The sequence below is a fragment of the Dermatophagoides farinae genome, chromosome 3 (assembly GCF_024713945.1).
Source record: "Dermatophagoides farinae isolate YC_2012a chromosome 3, ASM2471394v1, whole genome shotgun sequence".
Classification (NCBI taxonomy): Eukaryota; Metazoa; Arthropoda; class Arachnida; order Sarcoptiformes; family Pyroglyphidae; genus Dermatophagoides; species Dermatophagoides farinae.
In genome coordinates this window covers 4035569-4053947 of record NC_134679.1, presented here as the reverse complement: position 1 = coordinate 4053947, position 18379 = coordinate 4035569, and the positions used below count along the sequence as shown (strand labels likewise).

The 18379-nt window shown below is 30.9% G+C and overlaps 3 protein-coding genes and 2 non-coding genes across 11 annotated transcripts; 3 read left to right on the top strand and 2 right to left on the bottom strand.

Annotated features, from left to right (window-relative positions):
* Nucleotides 1-2259: 2259 nt before the first annotated feature.
* Nucleotides 2260-7445, top strand: LOC124496019 (uncharacterized). The gene is made up of 2 exons (XM_047059476.2): nt 2260-2408; nt 2468-7445. The coding sequence occupies exon 2, from the start codon at nt 2645-2647 to the stop codon at nt 7241-7243; it is 4599 nt and encodes a 1532-aa protein (XP_046915432.2). The 5' UTR covers nt 2260-2408; nt 2468-2644; the 3' UTR covers nt 7244-7445.
* Nucleotides 7446-7506: 61 nt separating this feature from the next.
* On the top strand, nt 7507-11325 carry LOC124494897 (uncharacterized). 7 transcript variants are annotated; one of them, XM_075728954.1, is made up of 7 exons: nt 7507-7701; nt 8694-8771; nt 8875-9090; nt 9153-9360; nt 9616-9689; nt 9792-10296; nt 10399-11325. In XM_075728954.1, the coding sequence occupies exons 2-7, from the start codon at nt 8760-8762 to the stop codon at nt 10407-10409; spliced, it is 1026 nt and encodes a 341-aa protein (XP_075585069.1). In that variant the 5' UTR covers nt 7507-7701; nt 8694-8759; the 3' UTR covers nt 10410-11325. The 7 variants fall into 7 exon arrangements, with proteins under 7 accessions (XP_075585069.1, XP_075585064.1, XP_046914136.2 ...); XM_075728949.1 differs by lacking the exon at nt 7507-7701 and adding an exon at nt 8236-8364 and having other exon boundaries at nt 10569-11325; XM_047058180.2 differs by lacking the exon at nt 7507-7701 and adding an exon at nt 8238-8364.
* A 1-nt stretch (nt 11326) lies between these two features.
* LOC142597357 (uncharacterized) lies at nt 11327-12794 on the top strand. Its single transcript, XM_075728955.1, has 3 exons — nt 11327-12250; nt 12491-12501; nt 12739-12794. The coding sequence occupies exon 1, from the start codon at nt 11410-11412 to the stop codon at nt 12247-12249; it is 840 nt and encodes a 279-aa protein (XP_075585070.1). The 5' UTR covers nt 11327-11409; the 3' UTR covers nt 12250; nt 12491-12501; nt 12739-12794.
* Nucleotides 12795-13991: 1197 nt separating this feature from the next.
* On the bottom strand, nt 13992-14098 carry TRNAG-GCC (transfer RNA glycine (anticodon GCC)). The gene is made up of 2 exons: nt 14063-14098; nt 13992-14026 (listed from the first exon to the last, which is right to left on the bottom strand). It is a non-coding gene; the product is annotated as a tRNA-Gly (tRNA).
* Nucleotides 14099-14522: 424 nt separating this feature from the next.
* On the bottom strand, nt 14523-14628 carry TRNAG-GCC (transfer RNA glycine (anticodon GCC)). The gene is made up of 2 exons: nt 14593-14628; nt 14523-14557 (listed from the first exon to the last, which is right to left on the bottom strand). It is a non-coding gene; the product is annotated as a tRNA-Gly (tRNA).
* Nucleotides 14629-18379: the final 3751 nt, after the last annotated feature.

The following is an 18379-nucleotide window of genomic DNA, read 5'->3' as shown; positions in this document are numbered from 1 at the left end:
AGGTGGAGGGATAATTTAATTTCCATTCATAACTTTATCGAAAATTGTATGAAAATATATTCAATCTTGAAATTCCGAAATGGCCGCACCAAAAAATTTTTTTTCTATATTCATTTTTCCAATCATCATAATGATGGTATATCCGATTACAATTAACGGCATATTTATGATGATGATGATGAAAAAACAAAACATCAAAACTGGCAACATCGGGGATTATTAAATTACCGGAGACATACACAAATACTTGACTATTACCATGAAATTATGATCATTAAATTTATTATTTGATTTTCATCATCATCATTATGATTGTCGACAAAATAATGACGGAACATGATTTGAAATTCTGATAATTATTATTATTATTAAATTCATAATTATATAATCAATACACAAGTAAAATATCATTATGGTGCAACAAGCTATCGAGATTATTAATTTTATTATATATGATTATGATGTTTGATGATAAAAAACAATTTGTGATTTATGATTGTTGAAGATGGAAAAAAAATTGCTGTATAAAAAGATACCGTGGTTACTTTTTTTTGATTTTATTATTTTTTCCTGCCATAATACTGAATGATGATTTGAATCACTTGTTCATCATGGGCGTCGATAATTGTGTTGTCTAATTGTTTGTTTGTTGTTTTTTTTTAATAAGACACTATACAAAAAAGGAAGTAAGCAATGAAAAAAATCTGAATTTTATATTCAACGTAGATTAATTTTTGATGTTTTAAAATGAAAAAAAACAGTAGTAAGAGAATTGTATGAAAAAAAGCCAATTTCCATATTAATCATTTCCACTAAATGATGATGATGATGATTATCTTCATCATCATTTAATGGATAAATTGGCCATTCTATTGATTCGGTTATCCAACTAATTTACGGATTCATATCACATATTTTCCAATGAAAAGATAAATGTAGCAAATACGAAATTGACTTTTTTGAAAAAGATTTTTTTTTCTCTCTCTCTCTCTCTCTCTCTCTCTCTCTCTCTCTCTCTCTCTCTCTCTCTCTCTCTCTCTTAGTCGTCAATTTATATTTTTTTTTCTCCAACAACATTTCCTCTAAATCATCATGTTGTTGATGAACATCATCAAGTTGAACTTAAACCGTACCGATTTGATACGATTAAATATGTTAATGTATAAATTATTTGAGACAGATTTTCTATGTTTCTTTTTTTCGGATTTTTATTTATTTATCCAATCAAAATAATAATATATTAACTGACAAATCCAAAGATAAATCCTTTTTGAATGGAAATTTCCGCTGTTTAAATCATCATTATCATTATCATGTTGAATAATCTTTTTTTTGTTGTTGTTAATTTTTTTAATGTTTGTTTGAACAAATAAAACAAATAGTTGATTTTTTTCATCGTTCAAATCAGACAAATCTTTAAAACAAAAAGAAAAAAATTTCCATTTATTCCACATTGTATATAATCAATTTAAGTACTAGAAAAAAAAATGAAAATACTAATGATGATCGATTGACGATTCATCCTGTGTTCATAATAATAATGATAATAATAATTGAGTTGTCAAAATTACGAACAAAAAAAAATACAATTGTTTATAAACAGTTGGAACCTTGAGAGAAAAAAAAATGTCACCGACTTATTCTCCAAGACAAAACTCAAGTTTGGTCAAAAGAAAAATCCCAAATAATCGGTCAGCTGTAACTAAATGAATTTTTTGTTTTGTTTTGTTTGTACACAATGAAACACTTTTTTCTTTGGATTTGTGTCAATTCATTTATCGATCGATTTGTTGTTGTTGTTGTTGTTGTTGAATTTTGAACAAACACACACACATGTTTTTATAATATATAACGATAATGATTGTCCAAAATGTAAAATTAATTTAAAAAAATAAAACAACAACAACAAAACCAATCTATCTAGATAAATACACTCACTCATGAACGAGTGAGCGAGGACGTGCAAAAAATTTTTATAAATTGATAAAAAAAAAATTTTGAAATGAAAATTAAAACATAACCGAAAGGTATAATAAACCATAGAAATTGATTCTACATTCAAATTTGCAACAAAAAAAAAATCAATTCGTGAATTAAGCTTACAAGCTACATAGACATCTAACATAAAATCAATCAAGCTAATTATCATTTTAGAACATTATTACCATCAAAAGTCTTTTGAACGTGCACGTACAAGTGTTGATTTATTTAGTATAAAAAATTTGATTTGTATATGAAATGAAAAACAGTTTTTGTTGCGGTACATTGTTTGTGAATATGGCTGAATAGTCGAAAGCACATTTATCGAACTTTTTGATGTGAAAATCATTTTGTGTGTGTTTATGCTTTTCTTGTAATTTTGTGATTTTTGATCCAAGTGAAAATTATTAATGTTAACCCAACACTTTGTATGTTACCAAATTTTCTTTTAACTATTATAAACTAAATTTATTGTTCATTTTTTCAGAAATAAAGATTATAACTTTTTATTGTAACAAGTTTCTTTTATTTAAAGTGATTTGGCCTGGATTTGTATGAATTGAATTGAATTTATTGAATATCTTATTGAATCGAATTGATTTTTGGATTGAATTTTGAATTTATTGAATTGATCGTTTGAATTTGAATCTTGGATTATTGAATCATGGATAAATTGTCCGATCGAGTTTTTAAAGCAAAAATCACGAAATCTTTCAAATCGAAAAAGTTTGATCGAAAACTGGTGTCCGAACTGAACGAAGAATTCGAAAATCGTACGGCTGGACTTGATGAAGATGAATTGGAATTATGGAAAAAATATGACGATATATTGAAGGCAATGATCAATAATGTTAATCTGAATGAATTATTGAATAATGATGATGGTGATGATGACGTGGATCTAAATGAATCTGATGCTGATAATGATGATAGAAGTACTCATGGTAGTCATCTCGATGATGATGATCGTGTTTCGTCTAGTGGATCCAATCCTGATGCGAAAAATGATATACCGATTTACAAAATTGTAAATTCAATCAAATCGTTTAAGGATAATGTTGCTGAATGGCCAGCGTTCAAAAGTCGTGTTGAATCGCTGATTATTGAACGGAAAAATATTTCTGAAAGTTCAAAAAGAATCATCATTTCCGGTATTGTAAGAGGTAAAGCATCTTCGATATGGGATCGATGCGAAACCCAAAAAATGGATATAAAAAAGAGCTGGAAAGCCTTGTCGAAAGAATTCGAAGATCCTGAGCTCATAAATATGTACATCCAGTCGATGATACTGAAAATGACCAATGTGAAGGACAAATACGATACCGATGGTCTTGGAAAGATTGAAACGCAAATTGAAGAATTTGCGAATGCCATGTTTAACTTGGGTCCTCGTTATGTCGATAACACGTCCCAAATAGTTTGGAAAATTGCCAATAAATTTTGGAAAAAAGAATCAGAAAAAATCATTGCTGAATGTCAATCGTTGGACGATCTTGTGGAACGGGTTAAAAAGGCTCATCGCCATGCCCTAACGTGGGCACAACATAATGCTGAGCTTAAGTTGTCGGCAAAATCTGTGAAAAATGTTGAACCAAAGCCCAGAGTATCATCTGTTCGATCTGTGATGGCTAACCCAATGAAGAAATGTTTTTTGTGTGATAAGCCTGGACATATGGCTACCGTTTGTAAAAGTGAATTGTCCAGCTCCGATAAAAAGAAAATTGTATTTGATAAAGGTTTGTGTCATATATGTCTATGGCCTGGACACAAATCAATGGATTGCCGTCGAAAGGACGTAATAAAGTGTACATCATGTAATAGCAATCATCCGACATCATTGCATGGTATAAATTTTGCTGAAACTGAAGTAAAAACTGTGGCTACCGCGGACATGAACGTCGTGCGTGGTTCAACTGGATTTAATATTGGTAAATTCCGTGGCCGTATCGGCAGAAATGAATGTGACATACTAATAGATTCCGGCGCTGACGTATCAGTTGTTGCCAGCAATTTGGCTCCTTTAGAATGCCGGCGTAAAGTCACACCGATAAAGATTTGTGGATTCGAAAAATCCATGTCCCGAATCGTCGAACAGGTTGCTGATATAGTTATAACGCATCCTGATGGCAAATCAAACATAGAGGCCTATGTTTCTGATGGTGTCCCATTAAACAATGTTATTGTTGGTCGAGATTACATGGCCAAATTATTTCGTGATGGTCACCGTGTTTGGCATACCGTGTTTGGCGATATAGATCTTGAATCAATGAAAGTGATCAACGTTATTGAACAACGAAATGAAAAACGTGTTGTAAATTGGAATGAAAATGATTGTCCTGAAGAAGTTGATGATGGAAAAATGAATTTACAAATAGAAAAATTGGATAATGGTAGATTTAAAGTTAAGCTACCGTTTTTCTCAAGCAAAAGACCACCGAATAATTTTAATAAAGCGGTTGAACATCTTGATCGTCTGCAATCTCGTTTGAGCAAAAAAGGTCTTTTGGAACAATATGAATCTGAATTAATGAAATTTGTTGAAAATAATCATGCCGAGATTATTAATGAAACAGATGGGTATTTTATCCCACATCATGAAGTTGAACGACCTGATGCCGCGACTACCAAGTTTCGAATTGTATTGAATGCGTCATTCGGTTGGAATTCATTGAACGATTTGCTTTGGAAAGGTGAATCATTGAATTTGAATACATTGCCTCATCTTGTGAGAATTAGAATGGCTCCGTTTCTTTGTATTGGTGATTTACAAAAGGCGTTTTTACAAATCGTTATCGATGAATCTGATCGCCAATATTTACGATTTTTATGGAAGAATCAAAGTAATCAATTGATGATAATGCAAATGATTGTATTGCCATTTGGTGTTATTAGTGCGCCAGCAATATTGACGCAAGTTGTGTCAACCATTATTAATAACATGTCGTTGAATTCACGAAGTATTTTGGAAAATTCTATGTATATGGACGATTTGCTCGCCGTATCTCATTCAGAATCTTTGTTGTTGAATGTAATGAATGAAGCAAAATCATCGTTTGAATCGTCTGGTTTTGTTCTACATAAAATGGTCTCGAATTCTACATTTATTCGTGATTGTTTTGGAATCGAATCGTCAAGCTGTAAATTGCTTGGTTTGGTTTGGAATTGTATCGATGATTATTTGAATATTAATTGGAAAATCCCTGATAAAATTGATACGAAACGAAAATTATTACGATTTATTGGTCAACTATTTGATCCTTTAGGATTTTGTGAACCTGTGAAATTATTATTTCGTAAAGAATTTGCTACAATCCAGGATAAGGATTGGGATGATGATTTAGACGAAGAAATTGTATCCAAGATCAACGATCTTACGATTGGATTAAATGAATTGAATGAAATTAAATTTGTCCGTTATGTTGAAGATCTAAGGCAAGTGTCATGTTTCGTGGATGCAAGTTTTGATGGTTATGGTTACGCCATATATTTGGGAAAAGATCTGATTTTTGGAAAGTCTAAAATATCTCCACGTGGTCGAACAATCGTCGATTTGGAATTATTGGCATTATATGAAGGCGTTAAAGCCACCTCGCGTATTGTTGATTATTTGAAATATGTTGGCGAAGTTGAAATTTTTACCGATTCGCAAATAAACATTGATCGATTAAAATCGTCACCGAATGAATTTCAGATTTCGATTGCACGTCGATTGCTCTCGATTCTAATGACTGGGTTTGAAATTCATGCTAAGTTTCGGCACATAAGTGGTAAACTTAATCCTGCTGATTTGTTTTCGAGAGGATGTAACGCTGAACGTTATATTACCGTCAAACCATATGAAATCGATATTGATAAAATGATCGCTGATAGCAGTGAACCTGTTGTAACGAAATTGATTTGTACCATTCGAGAAACATGGATTCCTGATCAAACGGTGCGGAATTGGATGGACAAATGCGGTGTGATTTCAAAAATGACAAAATGGATACAACGATGTTTGAATTGGATGGAAAGTGCTACCGACCGAAAACCTCATTTTAGCGCTCTACATACCTTATACCTGATTTACCAACGTAGTGAATTGAAACGCGCAGATAATTTGGTCGATAAGAATGGACTGTTGCATTATTGGTCAAGAGATTTGGAAAATCGCCCTATATGGATTCCAAAAAATACAATTCTGGCTAACGAAATGTTGAAATTGGCACATAAAAAATCGCTTCATCGTGGATGTGAAATGTCATTAGCAATGGTTTTGAATGAAGTTCGAATTGCAAATGCTAATCGTCATATGAGAAAAATAATTAATGATTGTGTCTTATGCCGAATGATCCGAGGTAATGCAATTAAACAACCACTGGGACCATTACATGAAATTCAGAAACGGTTCATGAAGCCATTTGAATGTATAATGATGGATGCGTTTGGACCGTTAACTATTGCAAATGGTAAAAAATGCTATGGAATCGTTATTATGTGTCGAACAACAAAAGCGGTTAAAGTTAGTGTTCTCGAAAATTTGTCCGAAAATTCGTTATATGATACTTTGAGAACCGTGTGGAATCAAGTTGGATATCCGACGGAAGTGTGGTCGGATAACGCAACCAATTTTATGGCTGTTCGTGAAAAATTGAATAAATTGGCCCTATCTGGTCAAACAAATACTGTTAATTGGAAAACGTCAACACCATTGGCGCCTTGGATGAATGGTGCAGCCGAACGAATGATTAGATTGGTGAAGGAATGCTTGAAAATGTTGCCAAAAAAGGCCCGTTCACTTTTTTCTTTGCAACGAAATTTTAATTACGTGGAATTTGTTATTAACCAACGACCGATAATACAAAATGATGGCCGTTTTTTCTCTGCCTTTGAACTATGGATGGGTCGTACCATGAATCTAAATCAAGAAAATAATATGGACAACGTATGGGAAATGAAAAATGAGAGATCAAAATTTGTCAAAGAAGTTGCCAAATTATGGATGTCCCAATACCTGAAGAAATTGGCTCGAATGTCAACCAACAAATCGACTGATGTGCAAATTGGTGATTGGTTAATGTTGCCTGAATATCTGACTAAACGTTCTAATTGGCCTATTGGACAAGTAATGGAAGTCAAGAATGGTTCTGATGGCATATGTCGTACTGTAAAAATTCGAATTAATGGAACAGAATTGTGGAGACCAACGAATCGTTTGGTTTGGATATCACATTCTCGGCGGGAGAATTGTTGCGGTACATTGTTTGTGAATATGGCTGAATAGTCGAAAGCACATTTATCGAACTTTTTGATGTGAAAATCATTTTGTGTGTGTTTATGCTTTTCTTGTAATTTTGTGATTTTTGATCCAAGTGAAAATTATTAATGTTAACCCAACACTTTGTATGTTACCAAATTTTCTTTTAACTATTATAAACTAAATTTATTGTTCATTTTTTCAGAAATAAAGATTATAACTTTTTATTGTAACAAGTTTTTAATCAAAAAAAAATTTTTTTTTCATTTGTTCCGTTTCATAAATGTCATAATCTCAATGTATTTGTTGTTGTTGTTGTTTTTATTTTTTTTTTCTCTTTGATGATCATCAAAAGTATGATGTTGTTGATGATGATGATGATGATAATCTCGAAATGTTTTCTTGATCAATGTGTGTGTGTGTTTGTGTGTATCGGCATCCTTGATCATGTTCTTCAATTATTCTTATAAATGTATGTTGATGTTGTAAAATTATTTGATTAAAAAATTTTTCTTTTTTTTTTGCTTTTTCTATGACCGTATGGATCAAATTTTTTTGTTTCGTTAACATCATGATATATCCAACACGGCATGGAGGACCTTAATATTGAAGAGGTAATAATGAAAGATTGGATTTAGATTTGGATTTTGGAGAAAAAAAAACATTTCGATTTCGAACCTGTATATATGTTGTAAAGGGACCTGTTTAGTTCCATAATAAAAAAAAATCATTATGAAGCAATCATATATTACATACTAACAGATGCAAACACGGCCCAACAAATGATGATGAAGACTCTTCAACAATATTCGCTATTAATGAATCTCGCCCCTTTCTCTTGTTGTTGTTGTTGGGACAACACATTATGTACGACGTACGTACAGTGCCTACAGACAAGAAAAAAAATCCAAACTTTTGCACGTGAAAAGAACATTATGTTAGAGGATTTGATTTGAAGAAATTTTTTTTTTTTGAAGAGATGATGCTACAAAATAAAGAACAAGAAAAAAAAGAAAATTCTAAATGTCAAGTTATGAATGTGCTAAAGTATAAAAAGGCACCATTAAAATCATGGACCGAAAAAAAATTAATCTTTGATCAACAACAACAACAACAACGGTTTTTTAAATCGCCCAAAAAACAATTGTGTAAGTGGAGTGTTAAATTTTTTTTTCATTATCGTAACACTTGAGAAATCGGTTGGGAAAATCCCAAAAAAAAAAATATTCCGTGATAGGTGTTTATTTTATTTTTATTCAAAAACGTATTGTCCACAACACGGTATTTGTATGGTGTGTATGTGGCAAAATGGTCATCATTTGAATATTTTTTTTTGTTGATTGTAAAACATCCAATTTTTTCATAATATTTTAAACATCATCAACAGTGGACAATACCGAATCTGAAGTTTTTTTTTCATCCGTTTAATATACTTTGAATTATTTTTCTTACTACAATCATTAATTGTTTCAATAAGTTTTTTCTCTATTTTTTCCAGAATAATTTTTCAACAATATAAAAAATCCAGAATAATTCTATTATCATGCAGATCAAGGTGAATTTTTTTGATAAAAATATTGAAAAATCTCATTATTTTTTTCCGAATTTCATACCCGATAAAAAATAATCATCTTCATGACTCTTTTATCTGCATACAGTCTATCGTAAAAATTTCATTCATATTTGCCACATTTTTTACCACTTGTTTGGCACAAAAAGGTGGCTCATATGGTAAAACTTTATTGAATGAAAATCGTAGTCCAGCCCGTCAGATTCAACAACAACAACAACAACAAATTCTTCAACAAGCCGCTATTGCACCGAATGTTCAGCCAATTGTACAACAAACTTTTCAACCAGCTCCAGTTCAACAGGTAAGTTTGATTATTGATTAGCAATAAAAATATTTAATTTTAATTAAAAAAATTTTTCTTAGTACGAAGATGATCAAGCAGCCATTGCAGGTCCAATTCGTCAACGACCAAGTGATCAAGCAGCTATAGCTGCACCAATACCTGATGGTGATGATGATAATCAACATCCAGCACCTGAACCATATACATTTTCCTATGCAGTGAATGATGAACAAAGTGGTTCCGAAATGTCTCGTGAAGAATCACAAGATGCTAACGGAAATATTGTCGGTATGTTTATAAAATTAAAAGAAAACAAAACAAAAACTGAATGTGTCATACAAACGTAGAAAAACAAATACAAATTTATGATGATTCAGAAATCAGATTCGCCATATAAAGCAATTAATAGACAAGTAGGATTGAATCAAAATTTCAAATAAACAAAATAGGGGAGGTAACGCCTTATTTAATACAGTACATAATAGGTCATATCAAAATAAAATGAGAAAAAAATATTTACTCACGAATCATTTTCACTTTTAGGATTCTATCTTATTCGTGATTCTGAAAATCGTATGAGACGTGTGGATTATACCGCCGGCCCTGAAGGTTTTCGGGTAAGTTGACTTGTGTAATCCATTTTTGGAAATGTTACAAAATTTTCTTTTGAATTTCTATATTTGGATTTCGAAATGGTTTTTTTGGGTGTGGGGAAATAGGCCATAATCCGTTCTAATGAAGAAGGTCTAGCAAATAAAGATTCTGCTGATGCAAAATATGAGGTGGATGAAGTCCCAGCCGATCGACAAAATGCTGCTGCACTTGCAGCACAATCACGTTCACAAGCTGCCGGTTACGGACAACAACAACAACAAACAGGACCATCCGGTTCATTGAGTGGTTCATCGTATACGAGTGGTGCTGTTACGCCACAACAACCACAACAACAACAATCAAGCTATGCATTAGCCGGTAATGAACGTCAACGTATACAACCACAAACAATTAAAGGATCACCAAAAACGCCAAGTTCATTTGTTTCACCTGCACAACAACAAAGACCTGTTGCACCATTAATTAAACAAACATTTCAACCGGCTCCAATTGTTCAACAGCAACCAGCTCAATCCGATTCTTATTTTCCATCAAGATCATCTTCCGCCACTTTAGCTGCTTCTTCACAAGATTTTGAACATCAACAACAACAGCAACAAAGTGAAGAGGGTAATTATTATTTAATTTCTGAACCCATAATCCCTTAAGATTAATTTTATTCCTTGCTTCCAACCTTTTATTTCTCCTGGTTACCTCTATTATTCCGTAAAGCTTTCATTTGAAATCCAACATAAAAATATTAGCTCTCATCTAATCCATCCATTTACACCATCACCCACCAAAAATCATCATTTTTTAATATTATAATTCTTGTATTTGAGTGCCAAATTAAAATTTTTTCGTTGCTATGAATGCAAACAAAAAAAAAATAAAAAATCCAGAAACAGCTGCCATTCAACCAATCATAAATAATCATCATGCATCATCATCATCACATTCATCATCATTTCCATCACGAATAACACCAATAAGCCGGCCAGCTAGCCGATTACAGCCACAACAATTTGAACTAACACAACCATTTATTCAACAAGATTATGAAGAAGATCAACAACGAATGCAATCGACTAAATCAAAACGATGGGCATTACCATTAAATTTTTTCTTACCACAAGAATATCGTTCATGATCAAAACGATAATAAATACGATAACACATCAAAGAAAAAAAAACATAGTCATCCAGTAATAATAAATAAAAACAAATAACGAAAAATACACACACACACACACACACACACACACACACAGATAAATTTAATTCATTTACAAATTTTTCTTCAAATCAAATTAAGTGGTTTGTGGTGGTGGTGGTGGTAGTAATGGGGCTAGCAATTTTGGGAAATTAGGATTCATTCGTACCAAACAGATAAACAAACAAGCGTCCATATGGAATCAATTCATTTTTTTTTTTTTTTGCTTTAATTTAATACCAATGTGTGTGTGTGTGTGTATGAAGATTTTAAATTGTTTCATCATTCAAAGATTTGATACATTTGCATATATAATAATAATATATTGTTCCTTGTATAAAAATTAAAAATCAAATTTTTTTTTTAAATTTTTGTCAATATCATACACACATTGTTGATTATTTCGAATGAATGAATTAAATCAAATTTCATCAAGAAAAACAAAATTCGAAAAGTTTTTGTTTTGTTTATGATTATAAAAAGTAAACAGAAAATATAATCAACATTTGGAATGATTGAATCAATCGATTATGATGAATCAATTATGGTTCATAATGATGATAGTAATGATGAAATTGGAAACACTAGTAGCATTGAAATTGTCAACCAGCACTATTACCAGTACTACGACAACTAGTAGTAATAATTTTATTATTCCAGTAGTTGAAACATCAAATACATTGGTGGTGGTAACGACAAATAATCCAGAAAGTTTAAATGTAACCATTGTATTGATCATAAGTTTTATGGTTGGCTTTTTCATTGGTTTAATCATCTTTCTATACTATATTCTTTATTATGATGGTAATGGACGTTTATTATTTTCCGATCAATCAGAAGCTCAAACAGAGGATTTTTATCAATATTCATCTGAAACATTGATACCACATCCTACGATAAAATCAACAACGACGACGACAACAACAACAACAACAACACAAACACCAACACCAACTTCATTAACTACTTTATCCACTACACCTAAAATAGTTAAAGCAAAAACAAAAACTGAAAAAACAGCTAAAATTACGAAAAAAGTGAAAAAAATTAAACACCATATACCATTGTTAGAATCATCAAAATCAACAACAAAATCTAAAAATAAAAAATCAAAATTCAAGTTATGGATATCATGGATAATAGGATTTCTAACGAAACACATGACAAAACGTCGATATTCATCATCATCATCATCATCATCATCATCATCGCCAATTACAAACAAATTTTCAATGAAACCTTTAACAACAATCACATCAAAAGTGTCATTTAAAATAGAAAAATCAGCAACAAAAACAACATCGACAGCAACGTCGTCTTTATCGAAAACTATGACAATAATCACACCAAAAAACGGAAACAATGTATAATGTATAAATCACAATGTATCCATCAATATAAACAATCGAATTGAATAGGAAAAAAAACATTTGTTATCATGACCGAACGATGGCGGATCATATACGCTTATACACATGATCGTCAATTCTTTTCAATACAAACAAATATGTGTAGGTAATGTCATGATTATTTAGGAAAAGAATAAAATAAAAAATTGTAACCACAAAAACAACATTGACGGCCGAAAGTTTTTATTTTTTTTTCATATAGAATCAGGCTAGGTGAATTTTTATGCAATTTGAATGTTTCTTTTTCCGGGAAAGTAGAGGAGAGAGAAGTAGTGGGTAGAAATAGGGGGAAGTATACAAAATCATCATCATCATTTATTTGAATATTATTTTGGTTAAAGAGGCAAAAAGAAAAAATTGGGCCCATTGAAAATAATCAACCTAATTTTTTTCAATTTACAAAAAAATGACAATATTCTGAGTTGAGAATTTTTTTTTTTCAAAAAACAGGGCAATTTGAAATCAAATGATCAAAAAAAAAGCAATAGAAAAAATGATGCAACGGCAATGATCCGACAATCTCTCATCATCATCATCATAATATGGACCATTAAATTCGCCAATTTTTTCGGGTGATGTAAAAAAAATAACTGGACTGTATTGTCTATATATATCCAATGGTCCATCATCTGCCCATTAAGATGCATGTGTGAGTAGTTCTGGAACATCAAAACTCTCTCTTTCTTTTTTCTTTCTAATAGTTTACTGTCACACCGTACAGAACTAATTTCTTCAACCAAGTTTTTTTTGGTAAAATAACCTAAAATAACTACAGAAAATACATTTAACAATCAGAAGATAAACTCTTGACAAAACTCAGAAAACTTACAAATAAATAATACCGGGCATGAATTTGCCGACAAATGATTTGATAGAAAAAATTATGAAGTTTTGTCCTCACTTGTCCACATTTATGATGATGATACATTTGGAATAATTATTGTTCAAGTGAAAGTTCCAAAACAGCTAAAGAAGTAGAACTGAAAATTTACTCTTTGTGTGTGTGTGTTTGTCATCATCATCATCATCATCATCATTGCCTTCAATTGCAATAAAACTTTTTTCTTTTATTTTCACATCAAACATGAAACTCTTAATGGATGACGAATAATAAAAATGATGATGATCACATAACGTTTTGATGGACAACAAAATGGACGAAAAATGAGCTAATAATGGCGTGGCTACCAAGTATAGTAGAATTTATTATTCCCAATACGTGTATTTTTCAAACAAATTGAAAATGATACATTTTCATAAATTTTTATTGTTTTTATTTGTGTTTTTTGTTTGAATTTTTTTTCTATTTTTGTATAAAATTCCTATTTATTGGTATATAGGAATTGTTATTTGTCCTGAATAAAATGAATGAAATAAATTATTCTTTTTACTTGTTCTGTATTGGTCGATAATATGGCAAAAAAAGTTTACCATGACCATTATCATTGCGTCGCTCGGGAATCGAACGCAGTATATAATATCGCAATAAATTTATTGTTCAATGATTATTGATCGCAAATGAATGTACCTATTAATAATTTGAAGAATAGCGCTATCAATATTGCGGTTTGATAATAATTTCACAAAACAGTCTATTAGCGCCATCTAGAATTAGTTCACGCAATTAGTATATTTTGAATTAACATTTGAACCAGATTTTCAAAATTCGTTTGGAAATTGGTCAAAAAGATTAATTGACCAATTGCGTCGTCCGGGAATCGAACCCGGGCCGCCCGCGAACTTCCGGATCCGGCGGAAATGATCCTTGAATTGTTGGCAGGCGAGCATTCTACCACTGAACCAACGACGCTGTTTTATTCAGAATTTATAAATTCAAATTTCGGACGAACAATCTGAAACAATCTGAGCCATTTTTGGTCATTAGATAATAACAACCGCTTTAGATAACATTTTCTTTGACTCAACTCTCTGAATATTGCATTGAAAAAATCTCAAGCAATCTCAAACACGATGATGAAGATGATAATGAAAACAGGTTTTTTAAGAAAAGAGTAAATCATCATAGAAATAATAACCATCAATGCAGCCAAACCAAGCAGACTGTTAGTTTTCCGGTTTTTCTCAACACATTTTGAATATGAATGTTCTGCGTATATTCTGAACAATAAAAAAAATATATATTACCTTTTGATCGATCGAGTGGCATGATCGATTCCTTTGAAAAGTTTAAAGTATAATAAAAGCTTGTTTTGGACAAAAATTTAATGGCCAATTGCGTCGTCCGGGAATCGAACCCGGGCCGCCCGCGAACTTCCGGATCCGGAGGAAATGATCCACAACTGTTGGCAGGCGAGCATTCTACCACTGAACCAACGACGCACGTAATCGAGATTTTTTTAATCGACTCTGAACCGTCTTGAACCATTGAATAATAGCAAACCTTTCGGATACCATTTTGTTCATTATGATTTGATTTTGTGTTAGATCATTTTAAGATGATCTTTTTCGGACTAAGACTTCTTTTTTTTCCGATGACTATGGACGGAAAAAAAGTTTTAAGAGAGTCAACAACGACTCCATCTCGTTTATCCATGCGTTTACTGTATGAAATATGGTACTAAAATCATGGTTCATAAAATCTTTGAAACAATCAGAATTGACATTTTTGATTGAATTTTCAATTATTGATTTTTTATTTCATTTTTCTTGCAAAACTGATTCTCTTTTCACTATTGTCATTTGATATAAGAACAAAATTTGGTATCCATTTCAAATCAGTGAAAACCTTGTGCAATAATATTGAGAAAAAAAAATGAAGAGATCATATAAAATACGAAAATCTGATTCTATCATCATTAGGCAACGTTGTAGTATCCATACAATGAAAACCTGTTTGACTAATGTGTATGTATGTATGAGCGTGAGCCAAATCATCACCATAATCATCATGTTTAGATCAAAGATGATCATCGAAGTTTGTGCATAACATATGGGCAGAATTTCGTTTACAATTCCTAGAACTATTTGGAAACTAAAAATAATGAGAATAAAATCGAAGAACAAAGTTTTTGCTTTGCAAGTGAAAAATAGATATAGAGAAGCTAGCAATTCTCGCAATTCAGAAATTTTCTTGTGTTTTTTTTTTTTGGCTCAAAATGATGATCATCATCATCAACGTCAACCATAAGAAATGAATATTAATGGATCATCGAAATTTTCGTTTCAGAAAAAAATTGTAATCGTTTCGTCAGAGAATATATTATTTGCACATATTTGATAGTGAAAAAGTTTCAAAAAGGGAAAAAATTTCTTGAAAAAAGACCAAAGTTTCATTATTCCTAGATTTTCTTCTTTTTTTTGTCAATTCTACACACACACACATACGCCCTAAAAAGTGTTACTCAATGAAAAAATTCTTTTACATTTAATTTTATCATAATAAAATTAAATATATGATTGAAAATCATGAATGGTTAAAATTTGATGAAAACATGTTTCAGACACTAATGTGTTACCATCCAAATAATGGGTCATGGTTTTTCTTCAGAAAAAAGCCATCATCATCATCATCATCATCAGCTTGATCTTGGATTTTTCGATCGACGATTTCTTTTTTTTCTGGAATAGTTTTCCCATTTAAAATTAGTGTTCATCAATCAGGAATATTTTTGAAAAAATTTTTTTCAACATTCACTTTTTTTTGTAGGTGGTTGATGGTGTGTTTATTCTGTTCTAAATCCATTTGTTTCAATATTTTTTCCTTTCTTTTCATTCCAAGTTGATTTGCCATTTTTTGTTTAATATGTGTGTATCGCCAATTTTTTCCAGTATCATTATTTAATTTTTTCTCCATGAAAAAATTTTTTTTTTTTCATAATCGTTTACAGTTTTTTTTAGGCTGAAATAAAGAATTTTTCATTCAACAATAGAAGAAAAAAATCGATAAACCTAATGTATGTTTTTTTTGGTAAAAGAAAAAGAAGAAGGTGAAGAAATACGGTATACCATGATCGAAACAAAAATTTATTTTGAAAATATGATTAGTATGCATATGTGAATAAAATGTGTTTTATTTTCATGAATTTTTTTTCTATATGAATATTCGCATTCTCGCTTTGTATATATAGAATAAATAATGTTATGAATTCATTTTTCACTTTACAATACTGTTTTATTTTTGGATCGCGGGCATGTGCCACCCACACACACACACACACATACGTCATACATTCCAAAATGTCTTTTTATTTCTTCCAAAAAAATTCAATTTAACTCTCAATTTGATTTTTTTTTTCATTATATAACGGTTTTTTCTTATAAATTTTAATTTACGATGCTATTTACTTTGGTCGTGATCAATGGGAAAGGAAAAATGGTTAAAAAATGTGACAAACTATTAGAATAGAATCTGTTTTCGATCCATATGTGGCCATGAAATTATAACGAATTAGAAAAAAAAATTGGCAGATTGATGGTATTGAGAAAAAAAAGGATATCAACAACAGCATCTGATCATATATGAATCGACTTTGAAAAGACTAAAAAAAACTTTGAAATAAACTTGGTCCTTTTTTTTGCAGGAAGATTCACAAAACAGAAATTATCTATCCTAATACAATTAAATGAGTACATAAATATTGTGGTTTTTAAATCCAAAAAAATTACTAAAAATACAGATGCATTAAATGGTGGAATAATTTCCTATAGGAACCATTATAAAATTCTTTATCTTTATTTATATTGAACTAATCTTAATTCTTTCTGAAAAAATAAATTTATTAACAATGACGGAAACAAAACAATAATAATAATAATTGCAGTTCATATATGTTGTAGTGAGAATATATGACTAAACATAGATCACACCATTGGGGAACAATTTCAATAAATTTTGTGTCTGTCTGTCATCCAATGAGCTTTAAAAATTTTGAAAGAGTGTAAAGTGAAAAGAACATTTCCGGTGATACAGATTTGCAAATATTTGAATCACCATTAGGCATTACATAATTTATAAATATAGAGAATATTGAATATTCATATAAAAATAGATGAAAGATCATGAAAGTAAATAAGATTGAAATGTACATTCATTTTTTTTGTCATAAAAATTCCAATTCCATGATTTTTTCATCGGCACACACACACACACACACACACACTAGACATTGTGAATATTTTCTTTTTAGCCATAAACATACAATTGAGGACCTAGATTACTCATTTGACAATTGACCATTGATTTCATTCAACACACACACACACACACACACACATATTTATCTATCAGATCATTTCTGAAAAAAACGATGGATCGGTTTTTCCTAACGAAACATGAATTCAACATTAACAATGGCTAGTATAACAACAATGACAACAACAAAAACAACAACAACAAAAATTGTCCGTTTTCCCAGGAGATATAAATGACAAAGAAGAAAAAGACAACCAAAAGTAAGTGAAATGGATCAAACATGGAACTTCGTAGGGACATAATAAGACCTCTTCAAAAAAAGGAATCTTTACTTCATGATCTATGTATATGAGTGTGTGTTTGTGTATTGTCGTTTTGATCTTATTCTTCATTGAATTTTTTCTATTCAATCAATCAGTTCATGTACAGCTTTAAGGAAGGAATAAAATTGAATGTCAGGTTTGTTTGTGCTGCCCATAACACTGATGCTTGTGTCGAATTATTCAATTCATTCATGCTGAAATGGCAAGTCAAAAAGTTAAAAAAAATGGTCTTTTACAGTATCTGTATGATTCTTTGAAGGAACCTAATATGGGGAGAGAGAAAAAAATTAAATAAACGAATAAAAAGGATCAGCAAGGACAAGTCTATTCATTCAAAAAAGCAAATCAACGAGCCATGATGGGCTTCAAAATTCTCATTGGAATTTGATAAAGACGTTATTTTTTCTGGTGTAAATACTTTGTGTATACATATAATTAGAAATAAAACTATTATCTATGGCCTACCAATATTAAGCTCAAAGATGCAAACAAGATGATAATGTTGAAAAGAAATTGAGTATAGTAGGCGAGAAATTATTTCAATTATAACCCTGACACATACATACAATACTTTAGCATATCTCTTTTTGGAATCTCTGGTCATCAGATCTCATCG